The 15,435-nt window shown below is 39.0% G+C and overlaps 1 protein-coding gene and 1 pseudogene across 1 annotated transcript; one reads left to right on the top strand and one right to left on the bottom strand.

The window, feature by feature from the left end:
• Window positions 1-829: 829 nt before the first annotated feature.
• LOC135633308 (cytochrome P450 71A1-like) lies at window positions 830-3,014 on the bottom strand. Its single transcript, XM_065142631.1, has 2 exons — window positions 2,030-3,014; window positions 830-1,634 (listed from the first exon to the last, which is right to left on the bottom strand). Exons 1-2 carry the CDS (start codon window positions 2,963-2,965, stop codon window positions 1,020-1,022), a joined length of 1,551 nt encoding a protein of 516 aa, XP_064998703.1. The 5' UTR covers window positions 2,966-3,014; the 3' UTR covers window positions 830-1,019.
• Window positions 3,015-14,218: 11,204 nt separating this feature from the next.
• On the top strand, window positions 14,219-14,549 carry LOC135633360 (elongation factor 1-alpha-like; annotated as a pseudogene).
• The last annotated feature ends 886 nt before the right edge of the window (window positions 14,550-15,435 follow it).

The raw sequence follows: 15,435 nt of genomic DNA, 5'->3' as shown, positions 1-15,435 counted from the left end.
ACATTATTCACTTTTTGGTTTTTGGTAGACGTAAGATTGGTTGATCAAAATGTAACACTAATCTTCGTAGCGTAGGATATGCCACATACAAGTAGCTGAGCAGCTGCAGTTACAAAACACTGATTGGGAGGAGATGAGCTCTTGGTTGGACTGCACTCATCAAACAAACCCCAGAAAAAAAATATATGTTTTTTGAGTGTTTTTAGAAAAATAATGTTTACCTGAGCGATTTTTTTTTTTTTTCTCTTCAAGTGTAAACTGTATATAAACCTCAATAGAAAACAGAAGAATATGGATAGCCAAAGATGAGGTCGAGAACAAAGAGAAGAGACAAGAACTAGACAAGCTTGGCGAAAGGAGTAGAGAATGAAGATATAGCTTGAGTAAATCCTCATTCTCTGCTTTGTTGTATTGTTGTTTATTTATGTAATGAAATTAATTCAGAGAAAATTCTCCATTTTGCTTAAAGAAGAGATAGGCGCAATGTTGATGAGGCAAAAAGAGCTTTATATATGCTTTTTGTTGATTGTTCTTTGGATGCTAATGCGTGCTAATCTAAAAGATGTGATGTATGAGAACATTTGCGTTATTGAGAGGAGATTATAATATACTTTGTGGATTCTTGTTTTATATGCTCAAATTTCATATTTGGCCTCATTTATTTGTGTTTTCGAGATAGACAGGGGGCCTCGCTACAATCGGAAAGGTGGATACGATTATTTTGGCATCACAGCTCGAAGAACATGTGAAGGTAGGTGCTATATAGTGTTATAATTCGAGATAGACAGGTGCTGTACAGCGTTCCACATGCATCATGCAGATCATAGCATACACACAACAGTGTATTATTGAAGCACCAACATTAGAATGCCGAAAGGTCGATACAAGTGTTTAAGCATCACAGTTTGAGGAACATTGTGGTATCGTTCGATGGGCTTATGATAATGCTCACGTTCAGAGTTCCTATGCATCGTTTACGTCATAGCATGCACACAACAAGTTATTACTAGTTTCCTTTTCTAAGCACCCCATGGTTTAGCAACAAGATGAAGCCGTCCTTGTCGTTGTATTGTGGTTCCAGGGGCCTCGTTCATTTGCAGCTCCTCCCTCGTCAATCCACCAGGCAGCTCCCAGTCGAAGCGGCTCACCAGGTTCGCCAACGCCAGCTCCAGAGCAGCGACGGCGAAGTTTTGCCCGGGGCAAATCCTTCGGCCTGCTCCGAACGGCACGTACCGGGCATCGTTGCCCGTGAAGTCCAACGTGCCGTCCGCGAACCTCTCCGGCCGGAACTCCTCCGGCGACTCCCAGCTCCGCGGGTCTCTGCCCATCGACCACGCGTTCACGAAGACGCGCGCCTTCTTGGGGATGCTGTACCCTTGTATGCTGCAATCCTCCAGCAGCTCGCGCGGGACCAGCAACGGGGCAGGAGGGTGCAGCCGGAGGACCTCCTTCACGACCGCTTTCAGGTACGCCATCTGGCTCACCTCCTCCTCTCTGACCAATCCCTCCACGCTGCCTCTTCCTCTTCTCACTTCGTCTTGTAATTTCCGCATCGCTCGGGGACTCCGGATGAGCTCCGCCATGGCCCATTCCAGGGTTATGTACGATGTGTCGGTGCCGGCGCCGAACATGTCCTGCACAAGTTGGTATAGGGTAAGGGGGGTGAACTTTGGATCAGCGGAAATAGTCGTCAAGCCATCGACGTTTGACAGTGCCACAATGGGACAAAATATCATCGTTTGTTTTCTCGCTCCTGAGAAAGGAGGAACGGTCAGAGTACATGTCGTCCATCGATTTCAGAGATGGTGGATCGCGAAGAGACAGAACCTCGCGACGCTCACAGTGGCGGTTTGACTTGCCTTTCCTGGGAAGTTGCCGTCTCGGCGCACCAATTAGATTGGATACGCCATGAAAGCGGATCGAATTAGTCGATCCGTGGTTGGGCCGGGTTGGTAATTTCGATTTTGACCAACCGATTCGAAGCGGAGCCAGGACCATGAGAGAGAGAGAGAGAGAGAGAGAAGCGTACCACCAGAAGTGCCTTGATATCTTCAGTTGTGAGGGCGAAGTCCATCGCTGCATCTTTCTGCAGAGAGAGCAGAACATCCACGAAATCCTTCTCCTCACCGTCGTTTTCCTCCCCACCATGCTGCACCGACCGAACTGCATGTTCCTTAATCACCTCATCTAGCAACTTATCCCACCTCGCCTTGTTCTTGTTGCATCTGGCCACACTGCCGAAGAACATATCCAGCCACCCCAGCCACGGGATGTAGTCACCCACGAAGATCTTGGACGTAAGCGCCGAGTTCTCGCCGACCAGCTCGGAGAACAGGCGATTCCTCCCTTCTTCTCTCGTGAACTTCCCTGAAACAACTCGACAGAGTACATCGTTGGTGAAAGAGTACAAGACCTCGGATAAGTCGATCACGTTCGCCGAAGCCGAAGCCTGGGACGAGATCTTTCCCATCATGGATTCCACCTCCTCCTCCCTCATCAGCCTGTACGACTGCACCCTCTTGGGGCTCAGCAGGTGGACGGAGCAGATCTTTCGGAGCTGCTTCCAGTAGTCGCCGTAGGGCGCGAAGGCCAAGTCCTTGCACCCGTACAAGAGGATTCGGGCCGCCTTGAGAGCTGGCCGGCCGGCGCATGCGCGGTCCTGGTTGCGCAGCACCTCCCTGGCGGCGTCCGGCGAGGAGACCACGAGCACCGGCACCTGGCCCAGGCGAAGCAGCATGAGCGGGCCGTGTTGCTGCGACAGGGCGTGGAGGGAGCGGTGCGGTAGTGGGCCCAGCTGGTGGAGGTTGCCGATGAGGGGAAGCCGCGGCGGGCACGGGGGATGCCCACGGGAGTTCCTCTTGACCTGCAGCAGAAGCAGCAGCAAAGAGAGAGGCACGAGTATGATGAAGAGGGTGGTGAGTAGAGATGGGTCGAGCGGCCCCGTCGGCAGGGTGGAAGACATCATCGCCTGTGGCCGCTGGTCTTCTCTCGTGCCCTTCTCATCCCCCGCATGTGCACGGGTTATATAGGAAACGAAAGAGAACGATTGAAGCACGCAAGTATTGCTTCCAGCCAAAAAAAAAAAAAAAAAACCACACAGGAGAATAAGTGAAAGAGAACAATTGAAGCACGCAAGTATTGCTTCCACCCAAAAAAAAAAAAAAAAACCACACAGGAGAATAATTGGAACGGTGTTATGTGAAACCCTATTGTTAAGGGTACATTCTTTTGCTATTGTTAAGAGTATATTTTCATTGTTCGAACAGAAACCTACTTAGAACCGTTGTGTGTTACTTTCAAACTAAGTGGGCGCATTCCTGATAATGCACCTCAAATGCTAAAGTTCGAAGTCTTGTTGAAAGTGTCATACTTTAGTTGTTCAATATATCTTTGGTGAACTCATGTAACCCATTTTATAGTGACGTTATACAGTTTATTCAGTAATTAAGACGTAAAAATTGATCATAATCATCCTTGAGCAGTTATATAAGTTTGTCATATCGAGTGGAACTACCATCAATTGATAACGGGTTGTTATGCCTATTTATTATATTATTTATGTGATATTAGCTCGACCATATGTCAACCAGTAGACATCATCGACTCTGGCCGTTCATCTTTTCTCATATCCTTCTCATCCCCTTCGTCTGCACCAGTTATATCGAAAATGAAAGAGAACAATTGAAGCATCCAAGTATTATCTCCATGCTATGCCCAAAAAAAATTACCACGGAGGAGAATAAGTGAAACAATGTCATGTAAAACCCTATTATTAAGGGTATATTTTTGGCTATTGGTAAGTGTACATTTGGTTGTCCGAGCATAAAGCTATTTAGAACCAATATACTTATTTTTTGAGTTTATTTCGACTTAGAAATTTATTGAGTTCAACATCCAATACCTACAAAACTAAGTGGGGGCATTCCTGATAATACCCCTTAGATATGAAAATTAGAAGTCTAGTTGGACATGTCAAACTTCAATTATTCAATATATCTTGGGCGTATTTATGTAACCCCTTTTATAGTGATCTCTTGGGAGGAAGGTGTTATACAATATATTTGATAATTGGATGTGAAAATTGATCATATCCATCATTGCTGATCCCAAGCTATTATATCTGTTTGTTACATCGATTGAAATTGTCATCAATTGATAATGGGCTATTATGCTTGTTTACCATGTTGTTTATGTGCTATTAGCTCCACCATGTGTTAGCCAATAGTTTGGACATATGGAGAGAACCCTTGTTGAGCACAAAGTGACAATGATGAGGTAGAGTGTTGATGGGTCAATCACATCACCTTTGCTATAACACATGACACCCTTGCCATAACACAGGACACCATAATGGATCAATGAGGCCACAAGATCGAGGGCGATAACACTCAAAGGGCCAGTGAAGCTGGACGTAGTGCTGCACAAAGGGCCAGAAGGTCAGGTGCAGTGGCAAGCCAAGGGTCGGTGAAGCTAGGCACGATGGTACATAAAAGGCTCAGAGGATGGGTGTAGTGACGCACAAAGGGCTAGTGAAGTTGAGCATTGTTATGCACAAAGGGCCAGGAGGCTGGGTGCAGTGGTGTGCAATGTGCCAGGAGACTAAGTAGAGCGGCACATAAAAGTACACTGTACGAGTGTAGTGGTGCATGAAGGACTAAGAAGCTAGGTGTAATGGCTCACAAAAAGCCAAGAGGTCGAGCGCAACTGTGCGCCAAGAGACAGTAAAGTTGGGTATAACGATGCACGAAGGGTCGGGAGGCCAAGTGCAGTGGTACACAAAAGGCTAATAAAGTCAAGTGTGGTGGCGTAGAGAGCCAGTATGGGCATGTGCCGAGCATGTCACTTCTTTGGTGGGCGGGAGAATATGAGTAAATCTGGATGTAATTAGACAACTAATCATGTGCCATATCTACCTGTAGCGAAGGGGGACATATCACAATTGCCATCTACCATATGGCCACTACATTGATCGTGGTGGATTTGATGTAATCTCCTTGATGATCTGATTGATAGTTGCATTGTCGGGATTATGCCATGTGTTTAGGGGCATGCTAGATATTGCTACATGCCCTACTTTCTTTAAGGAGATTAGGAGCTAAATAGGTGACTGGGTAGAGGAAGCACCACATTCGATCCCTATAAATAGTAGTTTGTTATCATAGTTACTCCTCATCTAAGCTTGCAACTTGAATCCTTACGAATAACATACTCAAAGCCACATTGCAAAAGGTCTGCTATGTCATCTTAAGCCTCATCTTTCAACACTTCCGATTCAGATAAGTCATCAATCTCGTCACCACCCTTGGAGTTGGTGGTGGAAATTCTAGTCTTGAAAGGTGTCACACCCTTAAGGTGATATCAAAGTGGTAAATATATCTTAAATCAAGAATATTTTTTAACTTCTCACATGTCCAAACCCAGGATCCATAATATAGAATTTGAGGACATCATATGTCGAGAAATCTAATATTAGCATCTCATGCATAGCAGAAAACAAAAACAAAATCAGATTCCTAAAGTCATATCTGATGAGAATTGGTCGTTGTGCGACAATTGGTGCGTGAGAAAATCGCAAAACAAAAAATCGTGCATATCTTATGAGAAGTGTTATATAGGAAGATCATATATCCCTAAAATTTTTAGATTCGATGGAGAGGATAAAAGAGAACTCGTATGTTTCTCTCTAGTGATGATCCATATGGTAGACATGACGATGATGCTTCTTAGATCGCTGTGGGATCTCTCTCTCCACGTACACCACAAGGCTACTGAAGCTAAGGAGGAGGAGAGGAGGCCGAGGAGAATAGGAGGGGCGACCACCAAAAGCTCTAGCCTATGAACCTCGAGGTTTCTCCTATTTATAGAGGTTCATGCAACTTAACCCTTAATAGATTCTACCCTTATTGGGTATTGGATATCTATCTAGTTACCCAATCTTATTGGATCTCATTTATATGATCAAAAATAGGAGTTTTACGGATATCTCATATATGCATCTCTACTCATCACGACATTCACCATATATGTGTGACCCTCTAGGCTCGATACCGAGCTGGTCGTGAGTCACTCATATCAAAACTCATTTTGATATAATGAATTATTATTTTCATAATAATTCACTCAAATCATCGACTATGGATATACTATGCCACTACACCATAGTCCCCAAATGGTATAGGGGACCTAATCCATTGTATATGTCTATCCATAGTTACCATGCATCTATAGTCTCTCATCCATCTAATATCTCAAAGATTGTATATCGGGCATGATAACCTCAGGCCTATACCAAATCTTGTCCAAGTCTCGCTCTAATATGATTCTCCCAAAGATCATTCTCTCTTAATCTGAACGACCATAACCAGAGATTTTGTCTGAGTGAGCACACACAAGATATACCTCTCACCATACCAAGAGTGGATGATCGTCTGTTGACATAATTATCTTTGTAAGATTGTATGTCATTCCCGATAACTGATTGTACCAGATCTGTAACATCCAAACATGCAAGTCTGACATCAAAGAATGTAGTACTCATACAAGGCATCCTTTATGTCTTAGGTCTAAGGACTAGACACATAATTAGGACTACATAATTGTTATCTAACGTTAAGTATCATTAACCATCTAACATTTCGTAAGCGAATCAATCAGTAAACTCATTCTCCAATAAGCACCTACATTGTACCTCTAGTATCCCCACATGAGTAACTATGAGATCAGCCACTTCCATCATATGGATGAGTATATAGCGCATCGATCTATCCAGTTATATCGATGTCCCTCTCGAGTAACCTATGATGGAGATGATTTAAAGTTTGTGTTTAAAGGCGAATCAATCTCATTATCATGATCTCATCATGATTCGTTTCCTATTGTATAGATCCAAGGACATCACAATATATGCCTAGATAATATATAATGTGAGAAAATGCTAGTAATAAGAAGCAAATAAATTATCGTAACATGTCACATATGTCATCACTCAAGTGATTGGCTTATAGAGCACCTATAACTAACATTATATGCATTCAATTTTTATTTAACCGATCAACTTAGCTTGGTCCAATCGAAAGTTTTCCAATTTTGCCTTGAGGCTACACAGGTTGGAAAAAGAGCAAATTATCTCTAGCGCAATCGAGTCCATTGTCATCCTAAATATAAGTGAGCAGTGACTCGTTAATGTAGGCTTAAGCCCTACTCCTTGAGGAAAGAAGTTGGAGCTATCATTTTAATTGGCTAATCTTTCGATCTTTCTTTTGCAAATATGAATCTTTATGGGTGTATACTCGGGTGGGCCGATAAAGAGTGTGGTTTCTTGGACCCCGGTTAGGAGGTCGACTTATTAAGTGACTGATTAGGTTAGGAATTCTAGTTTTAGCAGAATGATTGGGTTTTAGACCAATAGCAAGAGAGGTGCTTCAAGCACTACCTAGGCCCAAGGTGGGGAAGACTCAACTACTATGTGAGGAAGACTTAACTACTAGGAAGACTGAAATGTAGGTGGGGTCTCATGAGCAAGTTTAGAAAGATAGAGAGCAATGATTTGGACTATTCCAATCAAAACCTACGTTTGTTGGATTAGGGTATGAAGTTGTGGGAGCCATGCCAATGGTTGGATAAAGGTTGATTATTGAAAAAATTATAAAAAATTTAAAGATTTAATATGGAAAGAGGATTCGAACCAATCAACACCCTTAATGATCTATGATAATGGAGCATTCAAGGTTGTTTCATCGACGTTAGGAGGATTTAAATCTTTGTGAGTTATCCGAGAAGGACCTATGAAGTTTTCTTGAGAGACACTAGTCAACCCTCCTCACTAAAGTATTATAATAGATTTTGATTGTCCAAACTAAAAGTTAGTTTGAATCCAATCTGATATTTCTTTAAAGTAGAATTTGCTAAGTGAAACATCCCATACTTCCAAAACTAAGTTGGAAGTATTTTAGACAACACCCTTTCGATGCTAAGTCAGAAGCCTACTCTAAGAGGTCAAACTTAAGTTGCTCAATGCGTCTTGGGAGGTACGACTCTAACGGGTCAAACTTGAGTTGCTCGATGTGTCTCGGGTATTACGTCTATGACCCCTATTATAGCAGATATACGAGGGAAAGACATTACACTCTCTATTGAGTAACAAATATGCGAAAACCAATTATAACCGTCCTTACCTGAATCATTATACCCATTTATTACATCAATTGAAATGACCATCGATTAATAATGAACCATTATGCCTGTTTGATCAACCACGTGTCAACTCATGAAATCGGTGCAATTTGTTTCTGCACTGTCGCAAGACACATACATTGTCTCGATCATTGGAAGGCACATTACATTTATTCCAAAATGTGATTTCCCCGAATGCATGTTAATGATGTCTCACATATGGGGATTGAACTTGTGCTTCAAGAGGCGTAGAAAAAAAATAAACAAAGCTTTATGTAAATCATGATGTAGAAATTAAGATTGACTTATAAATATCTGATGAGTATGTTATTATTAATTTCAATTTAAATATTGTAGTCAGTTTGGATGGGATAAGCCACACATCTCTGTGACAATCATACTGAGAAAATTGATAAGATAATATGGAAAACATTCATATGTGTTACACACCTAAATAATGCTAACAAATAAACCGATAAGGTGAAAAGTCCTGAATGAAACTATAAATAATTTCACAAACAAAATAATTGTAAGTTTCCTTATTCTTTTTGTTGGATATATATATATATATATATATATATATATATATATATATATATATATATATATCCATTAAGTTCCACTTTAGCTTTCAGAAACCAATGTGCATTTGATTAATTTCCTTCTACTGTACAGAAAGTAATTGTCACCGAAACCAAATTTGTTATGACAGACCATAGGAACTACAGGTGAGATTTTACAATACTTGCACCGATTGATATCAGTCTTAGGCCTTCCGTCAGTTTAAATTAATTATAATTTTCATAAAGCAGGACATATTTTCCTTCTCAACTCAAGAAATGCTGACAGTGGTAATCTAGTCATGCACAAGGGACAACAAGTTGATGACCTTTTCGATTCTACCAATTCTGTTGTTCCCTTCCTTCAACTTAGGACTTTGAGTTGGAGACTTGGTTGACAAGTATCGACCATCTTGGTTGACAAGTAAGACTAATAACTATGATGACCAACTTTGAACCTTCCTCTTTATCAAAGTAGATGGCGTCATCTTCTTCGTTGCTCCTTCGGTGCTCGTTTGCTATCTTGCAGCAGCTGCAATTATGTTGTGCCACTCAAAAACACAGCCTTCCTGTATCATCAGCTTTTGACGCCGTCTCTGTCATCCTTCACGTACTCCCAGGTGGTGGACCAAGTGAAAGATACAAGCCAACCCTTAGGACCACAGCTACCACACAAAGCGTCATCGTTAAAGCAGGACCTTGGATTTCTACAATTCACACGCGTAGAAAAACTCTTAAGTGCCATCTTTCGTTAGGTAAATCATTTGTTAAGTGACAAGATACAAGGCTCGTCATGACTGCTGTAATAGCCAGCCAATATAGTTTCCAACATTTTATGCCAAGTGTCATCTTTTTTCCATCTTAAAGACGTAGCTATTGGCACAAAACAAGCTCTCCAAACGTTGCCCGTATGACATCTCCATTTGATGATTGATGGACCAACGTGAGGCTCAAGTATTACGTTGGTGTACAACATGCCCAAGTCTGCCTCGATCGTTGTCGATACCTGCTTGGCTTGGCCACCAAGTAACAACATCATCACTCGTGCGGTTCGTGACGGCTTGCTCGACTTCTCCCACTCGTTCAGTCCTCACGCGCATGCCTCCTTTACGTGTTAGGATCGGAGATCTCTGGGTTGAATTCTATATTTCCTATTATCTTAATGAATAAAATCTATTCCCTGATGTGTAAAGCCACCGTCTCGGTTGACCCCAATTTACGCTTAACGGATAATTATATATTATCTTCTATAATTAATTATATTTAATATTTTAATCATTATAATTTTAAAAATTATAATATATTAAATAATAAAAATTTATAGTCAAAAAATTTATTACTAATAATTTTAATTCAAATGATCTTTCTTTTATTATTATTATTATTATTATTATTATTATTATTATTTCAGAGCTCTGTGAATTGTGTTGGATCTTTGATTATATGTCTTGAGCATCCATTATCAAAATATTAATTTTTTTATTCATAACTTTCGATTGTAGTCATACTTTGTGTTTCTCATGGTTAGATTTATCAATATTATTCTTTTAGTATAAAATCGTTTATGGTTCTTTAGGAATCTAAATTAATATATGTGAATCATAATTTTTTAATAAATATTTATAAGCAAAATAATCATATCTATAAAAAAATTACCTTAGGGAAACATGTAATATTGGTACTTTAACTAATATAGTTGGCTTTTGTTGAGTATTACTTACAAAGTCAATTCATTCCTTTCTTTCTATAGACATTTATTAGCAAGAATCATGTTTAGTGATTTACTATCAATTTTAAATTTCTTTAATATTTGATGTAATAACGTATTTCTATTTTTTACTAAGTCTAACTCTTAACATTGAGTATAAGATGTTAACATATAATTATCATGCTCATTTTTAATTTTTTAAATTCACTATAAAGAGAAGCATGATCCTTTTTTAGTATTTTATATTTCTTACTAACTAATTTAAAATCATCAAATAAATAATAAAAAGTATTAAGTAATTCATCGTAAGGTAAATGAGTTTTGGTTGAGTCATTTACCTCATCGTCAAAAGTAATCAAAGTTTAGTTCACCAATTCATCTTTATCGATTTGCTTCTCGATCTTCGGATATACTCGATTCATCCTAAGTTGCATTGAGTGTTTTTTTTTTTTTTATGTGCGAGTATATTTTTGTTTAGTTGTGGACATTCACTTTTGAGATGCCCCAGCCTTTATAACAAGTTATTATTTCATTTTTAAGTTCATTTTTATTCTTAGTTTTTTATTTTATAAATTTTTTAAACTTTATTCTTAGTTCGCTCGAGTGGTTTCTTTTGTTCTAAGTGTCGAATCCTTCGTATTCTTTTAAAGGTTGTTCTCATATTCATCACTTGTCGTACAAGTTATTTTATAGATCATTAATAACCCTATGAGTTCTTCTAGAGGAAAACAGTTAAAGTCCTTTGCTTCTTGAATAATAGTCACTTTTGGATCTCAATTTTTAGGAAGAGATCATAGAATTTTATTAACAAGTACAAAATTTAAAAAACTTTTACCAAATGTTTTTAAACTATTAATGACATACATAAAACGGGTATACATGTCTCTAATGGTTTTACTTTGTTTCATTCGAAACAATTCAAAATTATATATCAAAAAATTGATTTTAGACTCTTTTAACTCTATTTGTACCTTCATGTGTAACTTTGAGTGTATGCCAAATGTCATATGCAATTTCGTATATAGAAATACAATTAAACTCATTTTTGTCACGTAAAAAAAAAACTTTAGCTTTTAAGGAAAATAATTTTTTCTTAAAATCATTCCATTCATTCATACGTTTATAGGGTGTTTGAAAACTAAGTTTAATGATATTACATAAATTGAAATCCATAGAAAGCAAGAAAACTCTCATTCATGTTTTTCAATATGTGTAGTCCGTCCCATTGAACATAGGAGGACGAGTGATAGGGTATCCCTTTAGATTACTCGATAAAGTCATTTAAACTCTTTTGGATATTTAACTAATTGAGAAAAACTTGACACTGATACCAACTATTAGGACCATTTTAGCACTAAGAGGGAGTGGTGAATTAGTACTTTCATAAAATTATGTTGATTTGAAAACTCATTCGATAAAGGCCATATCGGAAAAGAGCTTAACTTAAATCATTCGTAAAGTAATGAGCAAATAAATCACTAAGTAATAAGAATGAAAAGCAGAACATAAATGTAAATTAAGTTTATAGTGGTTTGGTCGTCATGACCTACGTTCACTCTCGATTCATCTTTTGTCAAGGCCATCGACGTTCACTAACAATCTTCTTTAAATGGGTAAAGACCAACTACCCTCTTATAACTTTTTATCCTTTTCATAAGTTTAGGAGACAACCTTTACAACTCTTACACATCTCTTAGAATGATTACAAAACTTAAGAGGGGGACACTAAGCACTTTTTAAACTTTTTTAACTCAGAATCACAACCCCTTTGTACTTTTTTTTTTTTTTTGCTTCCCTAAGTAAAAAAAGAGTTGGGTATTTATAGATCATAAATAACTTCAAAAATAAAACCAAAAAAGATCTCATCCCGGATTTTTCGGGACCTAGTGATACCAAACCGTCATTACTAAGCTGTACCATCGCCTGCCAAGTTGACAACTCGCGATACCATCGTCTACCAAATTGACAACTAGCGGTACCACCACCCAAGCTAGGCTGATACTGTGCGGTACCACCACCTGCCAGATTAATATTGGACAATACCATCACCTAGCTAATGGTACCACTGCCTAGGTTTCCCAAAGACGCACATTGTCCCATAGGCAATTCCATCACTTGGGCCAACTTCAGAACATTGAATTAGGCTTTCAATACGCCCAAATCAACCCTGATTTAAGCCCAATTGACCCCTAATCAAATTGGCATGGTTACACCCAAAACCAACTCAATTACGACCTAACTTACTTTGATCAAAACACACACATTTCGAGATGAGAATACTATATTGTTCGGCATATCATTGATTCATCGGTGCTTCGTTCGATCCTTCGGTACATTGTCATCTCCGTTGACATATTGCTCAATCGATATATTGACCTTTCACAATATCCGATCTCCTTGGTGCAATGTTTGATAGCATAACGCATAATCTATGGTGCCTTTCAAAAATCTTCGTGATTGTTTTCCAATATATCTTTTCATGGTTTAATTGATAACAACTCACTAATCCTATGGGATAGCATATGTTTGGGTGTATACACGTAGTAATATATGTTAGACTACTAGCAACACTCTTATAAGGGACTTTTATAGTAAAACTCTTTTTTGTCTTTTTTTTAGTCTTTGGACATATTTTTAAGTTTAGGCTCTAACCTTTTACCATAGGAGTATTTATGAAATTAAAATTTTACATTTTGAATCGTTCAAAAGATTTTCTTATATAAGTCCTTTATGAAAGAGTTAATAATCTTTTTTAATGATCTCTCTTAATTTGAACTCCAAGGATGTTTGTAGGTCTTTAATGTCCTTCATCTTAAAATTAGAGGACAACTACTCCTTAACGTTAAAGACAAACTCTTTATCATTTCCAACAACTATGATATAATTTACATACAAAGATAATATCACAAGTTTGTTTTCCAAATGTTTAATGTACACATAGTGATACTCTTCCATCATTATACACTAATAGAAGATTACGGCATAATGAAATTTCAAATACCACTACATGAATGATTGTTTAAGCCCATAAATGCACCTTTTAAGTTTGCACATTTGTGCTTACTATCTTTAGCTATGAAACCTATAGATTATTCGTGCAGATATCTTTATTCAATTCTGAAAAAAGTTGTCTTAACATCTAATTAGTATAATTATAAATCAAGACTTGCCACCAAAGTCAAGATTAACCTTATTGGGGCAAACTTCAATATTGAAGAAAGTCTCCTAATAGCTTATACCTTCGTCTTATTTATAACCCTTAGTGACAAGATATGCCTTATACCATTTAATAGTCTCATCATATTTTTATTTTATTTTGAGATTTTAGTTGTTTTAATTACATGATGATCTATTGAGAGTTCAACCAAATCTTAGGCTTGATTGACTCTCGTAGACTCCATTCCTCTTTTTAGGGGTAGTTACAGATTATCCTCTATAGTTAACTATGATTAGCATCATAATTCTTATATTTTAAAAAGTAATATTGGGGTTTCTATACTTATGAAGGTAAAACATTTAATCCTAATTCTTCTTATGTTGTTAACTTCGTTGATGAAAAAATATCGCACGTGATAACACATACAAAAATGACGTAAATAAAAAGAATAAAAACATAATTTTATTAATTTTAAATTAGTAAATTTATATCACTTTCTCGCTCTAATCGATTTCCTCTTCCTTTCCGCTTTCCAACGTTCTCTCACCTATCGCACCCGCTCTGCCGCCGCATTTGCATCCTGCACCGCTCGCAGCTAGCTTCACATCTCATGTTATTATCATGAACCATCCTGGTCAGATCGTCAATGGATATGCACCTGTGCTTGATCGCCACACCTCCCACATTGCTGTTAAGTTTGCTGAGCTTCTCACCAAGACCGACAGGCGGTCCGGTAAGGAACCAAAGTTCTTCAAAGAACGGTGATGCTGGTTTTGTTAAGATGATTCCCTCCAAGCCCATGGTCGTCGAAACCTTCTCCGAGTACCCACGCCCCGGTCGTTTTGCTGTGAGGGACATGAGGCAAACAGTGGCCGTGGGTGTTATCAAGGTCGTTGAGAAGAAGGATCCTACCGGTGCCAAGATCACCGAAGCTGCTGCCGAGAAGAAATGAGTAATGACATCAATGTGAGTGCGGCATTGTGGCGGAATGTGGTTCCGAAATTTGCTTTGAATAGTTCTTAGTGTCAGGTCTTCTTTGTAGTGCAGTGGTTGCAAGTGTAATCTGGACATTTGATCATTTGATTTTGAGTCAGACATGTCGACTAATATTTTGAGAGACAATTGCTGTTGCATTAATGGATTGTATCGTTTGTATAACCTTGAAATCAGCAACACGAGCATCTGCGAACATGTGGTGTAGTTGTATGAACACTTGTTCTATCCTGCAGCATGAAATGCAGCGACTTAACGTTTGTTTTCCTGAGAAGATGGCCAAATTTTGTTGGCATCTCATCGACAAGACATCTCCCATGAGATTCACAGTTTACATTAATTGTCCTCTATTGGTAGGCTAGAGAAATAGCTTCTACGGGAGGCTTTACGTGGCGAATGGCGCCGTCAAACAGTGCTCTAGCGATAGTAGATCGCAAGCTACGTCAGGTGGAGATGTTGGTGGGGAAGCGAACGAAAGCAGAAGACGTGGGTATGGTGAAAGCGTATAATAGGTGTGCAAAAGAGGTGTCCAAAATGGCACAATGCTGGGTGGTGTTGACAGAGCCGGCTTGTACGACGATGATGAAGTTGAACAGGTTGGCAACGATGCCACGGAGGACGTAGACAGAGTTGATCACAGGATAGATGATGTGGCACTTGCTCTTGGCGTCGATGATGAGCTAGCCATCGAAGATGATGATCCGATGAGGATCATCATGGAGGGAAAAGCCAAGACTGTTTTACTGATGGGAGAGGGGAGAAAATGATGACGTGGCACTTGCTATTGACGCCAATGATGAGCTGGCCAATGAATATGATGAGAGGATCGAACTCGAAATTTTGCT

Source organism: Musa acuminata, chromosome BXJ3-3 (genome assembly GCF_036884655.1).
Source record: "Musa acuminata AAA Group cultivar baxijiao chromosome BXJ3-3, Cavendish_Baxijiao_AAA, whole genome shotgun sequence".
NCBI classification, from domain to species: domain Eukaryota; kingdom Viridiplantae; phylum Streptophyta; class Magnoliopsida; order Zingiberales; family Musaceae; genus Musa; species Musa acuminata.
This window is presented reverse-complemented; position numbering and strand designations above follow the sequence as displayed.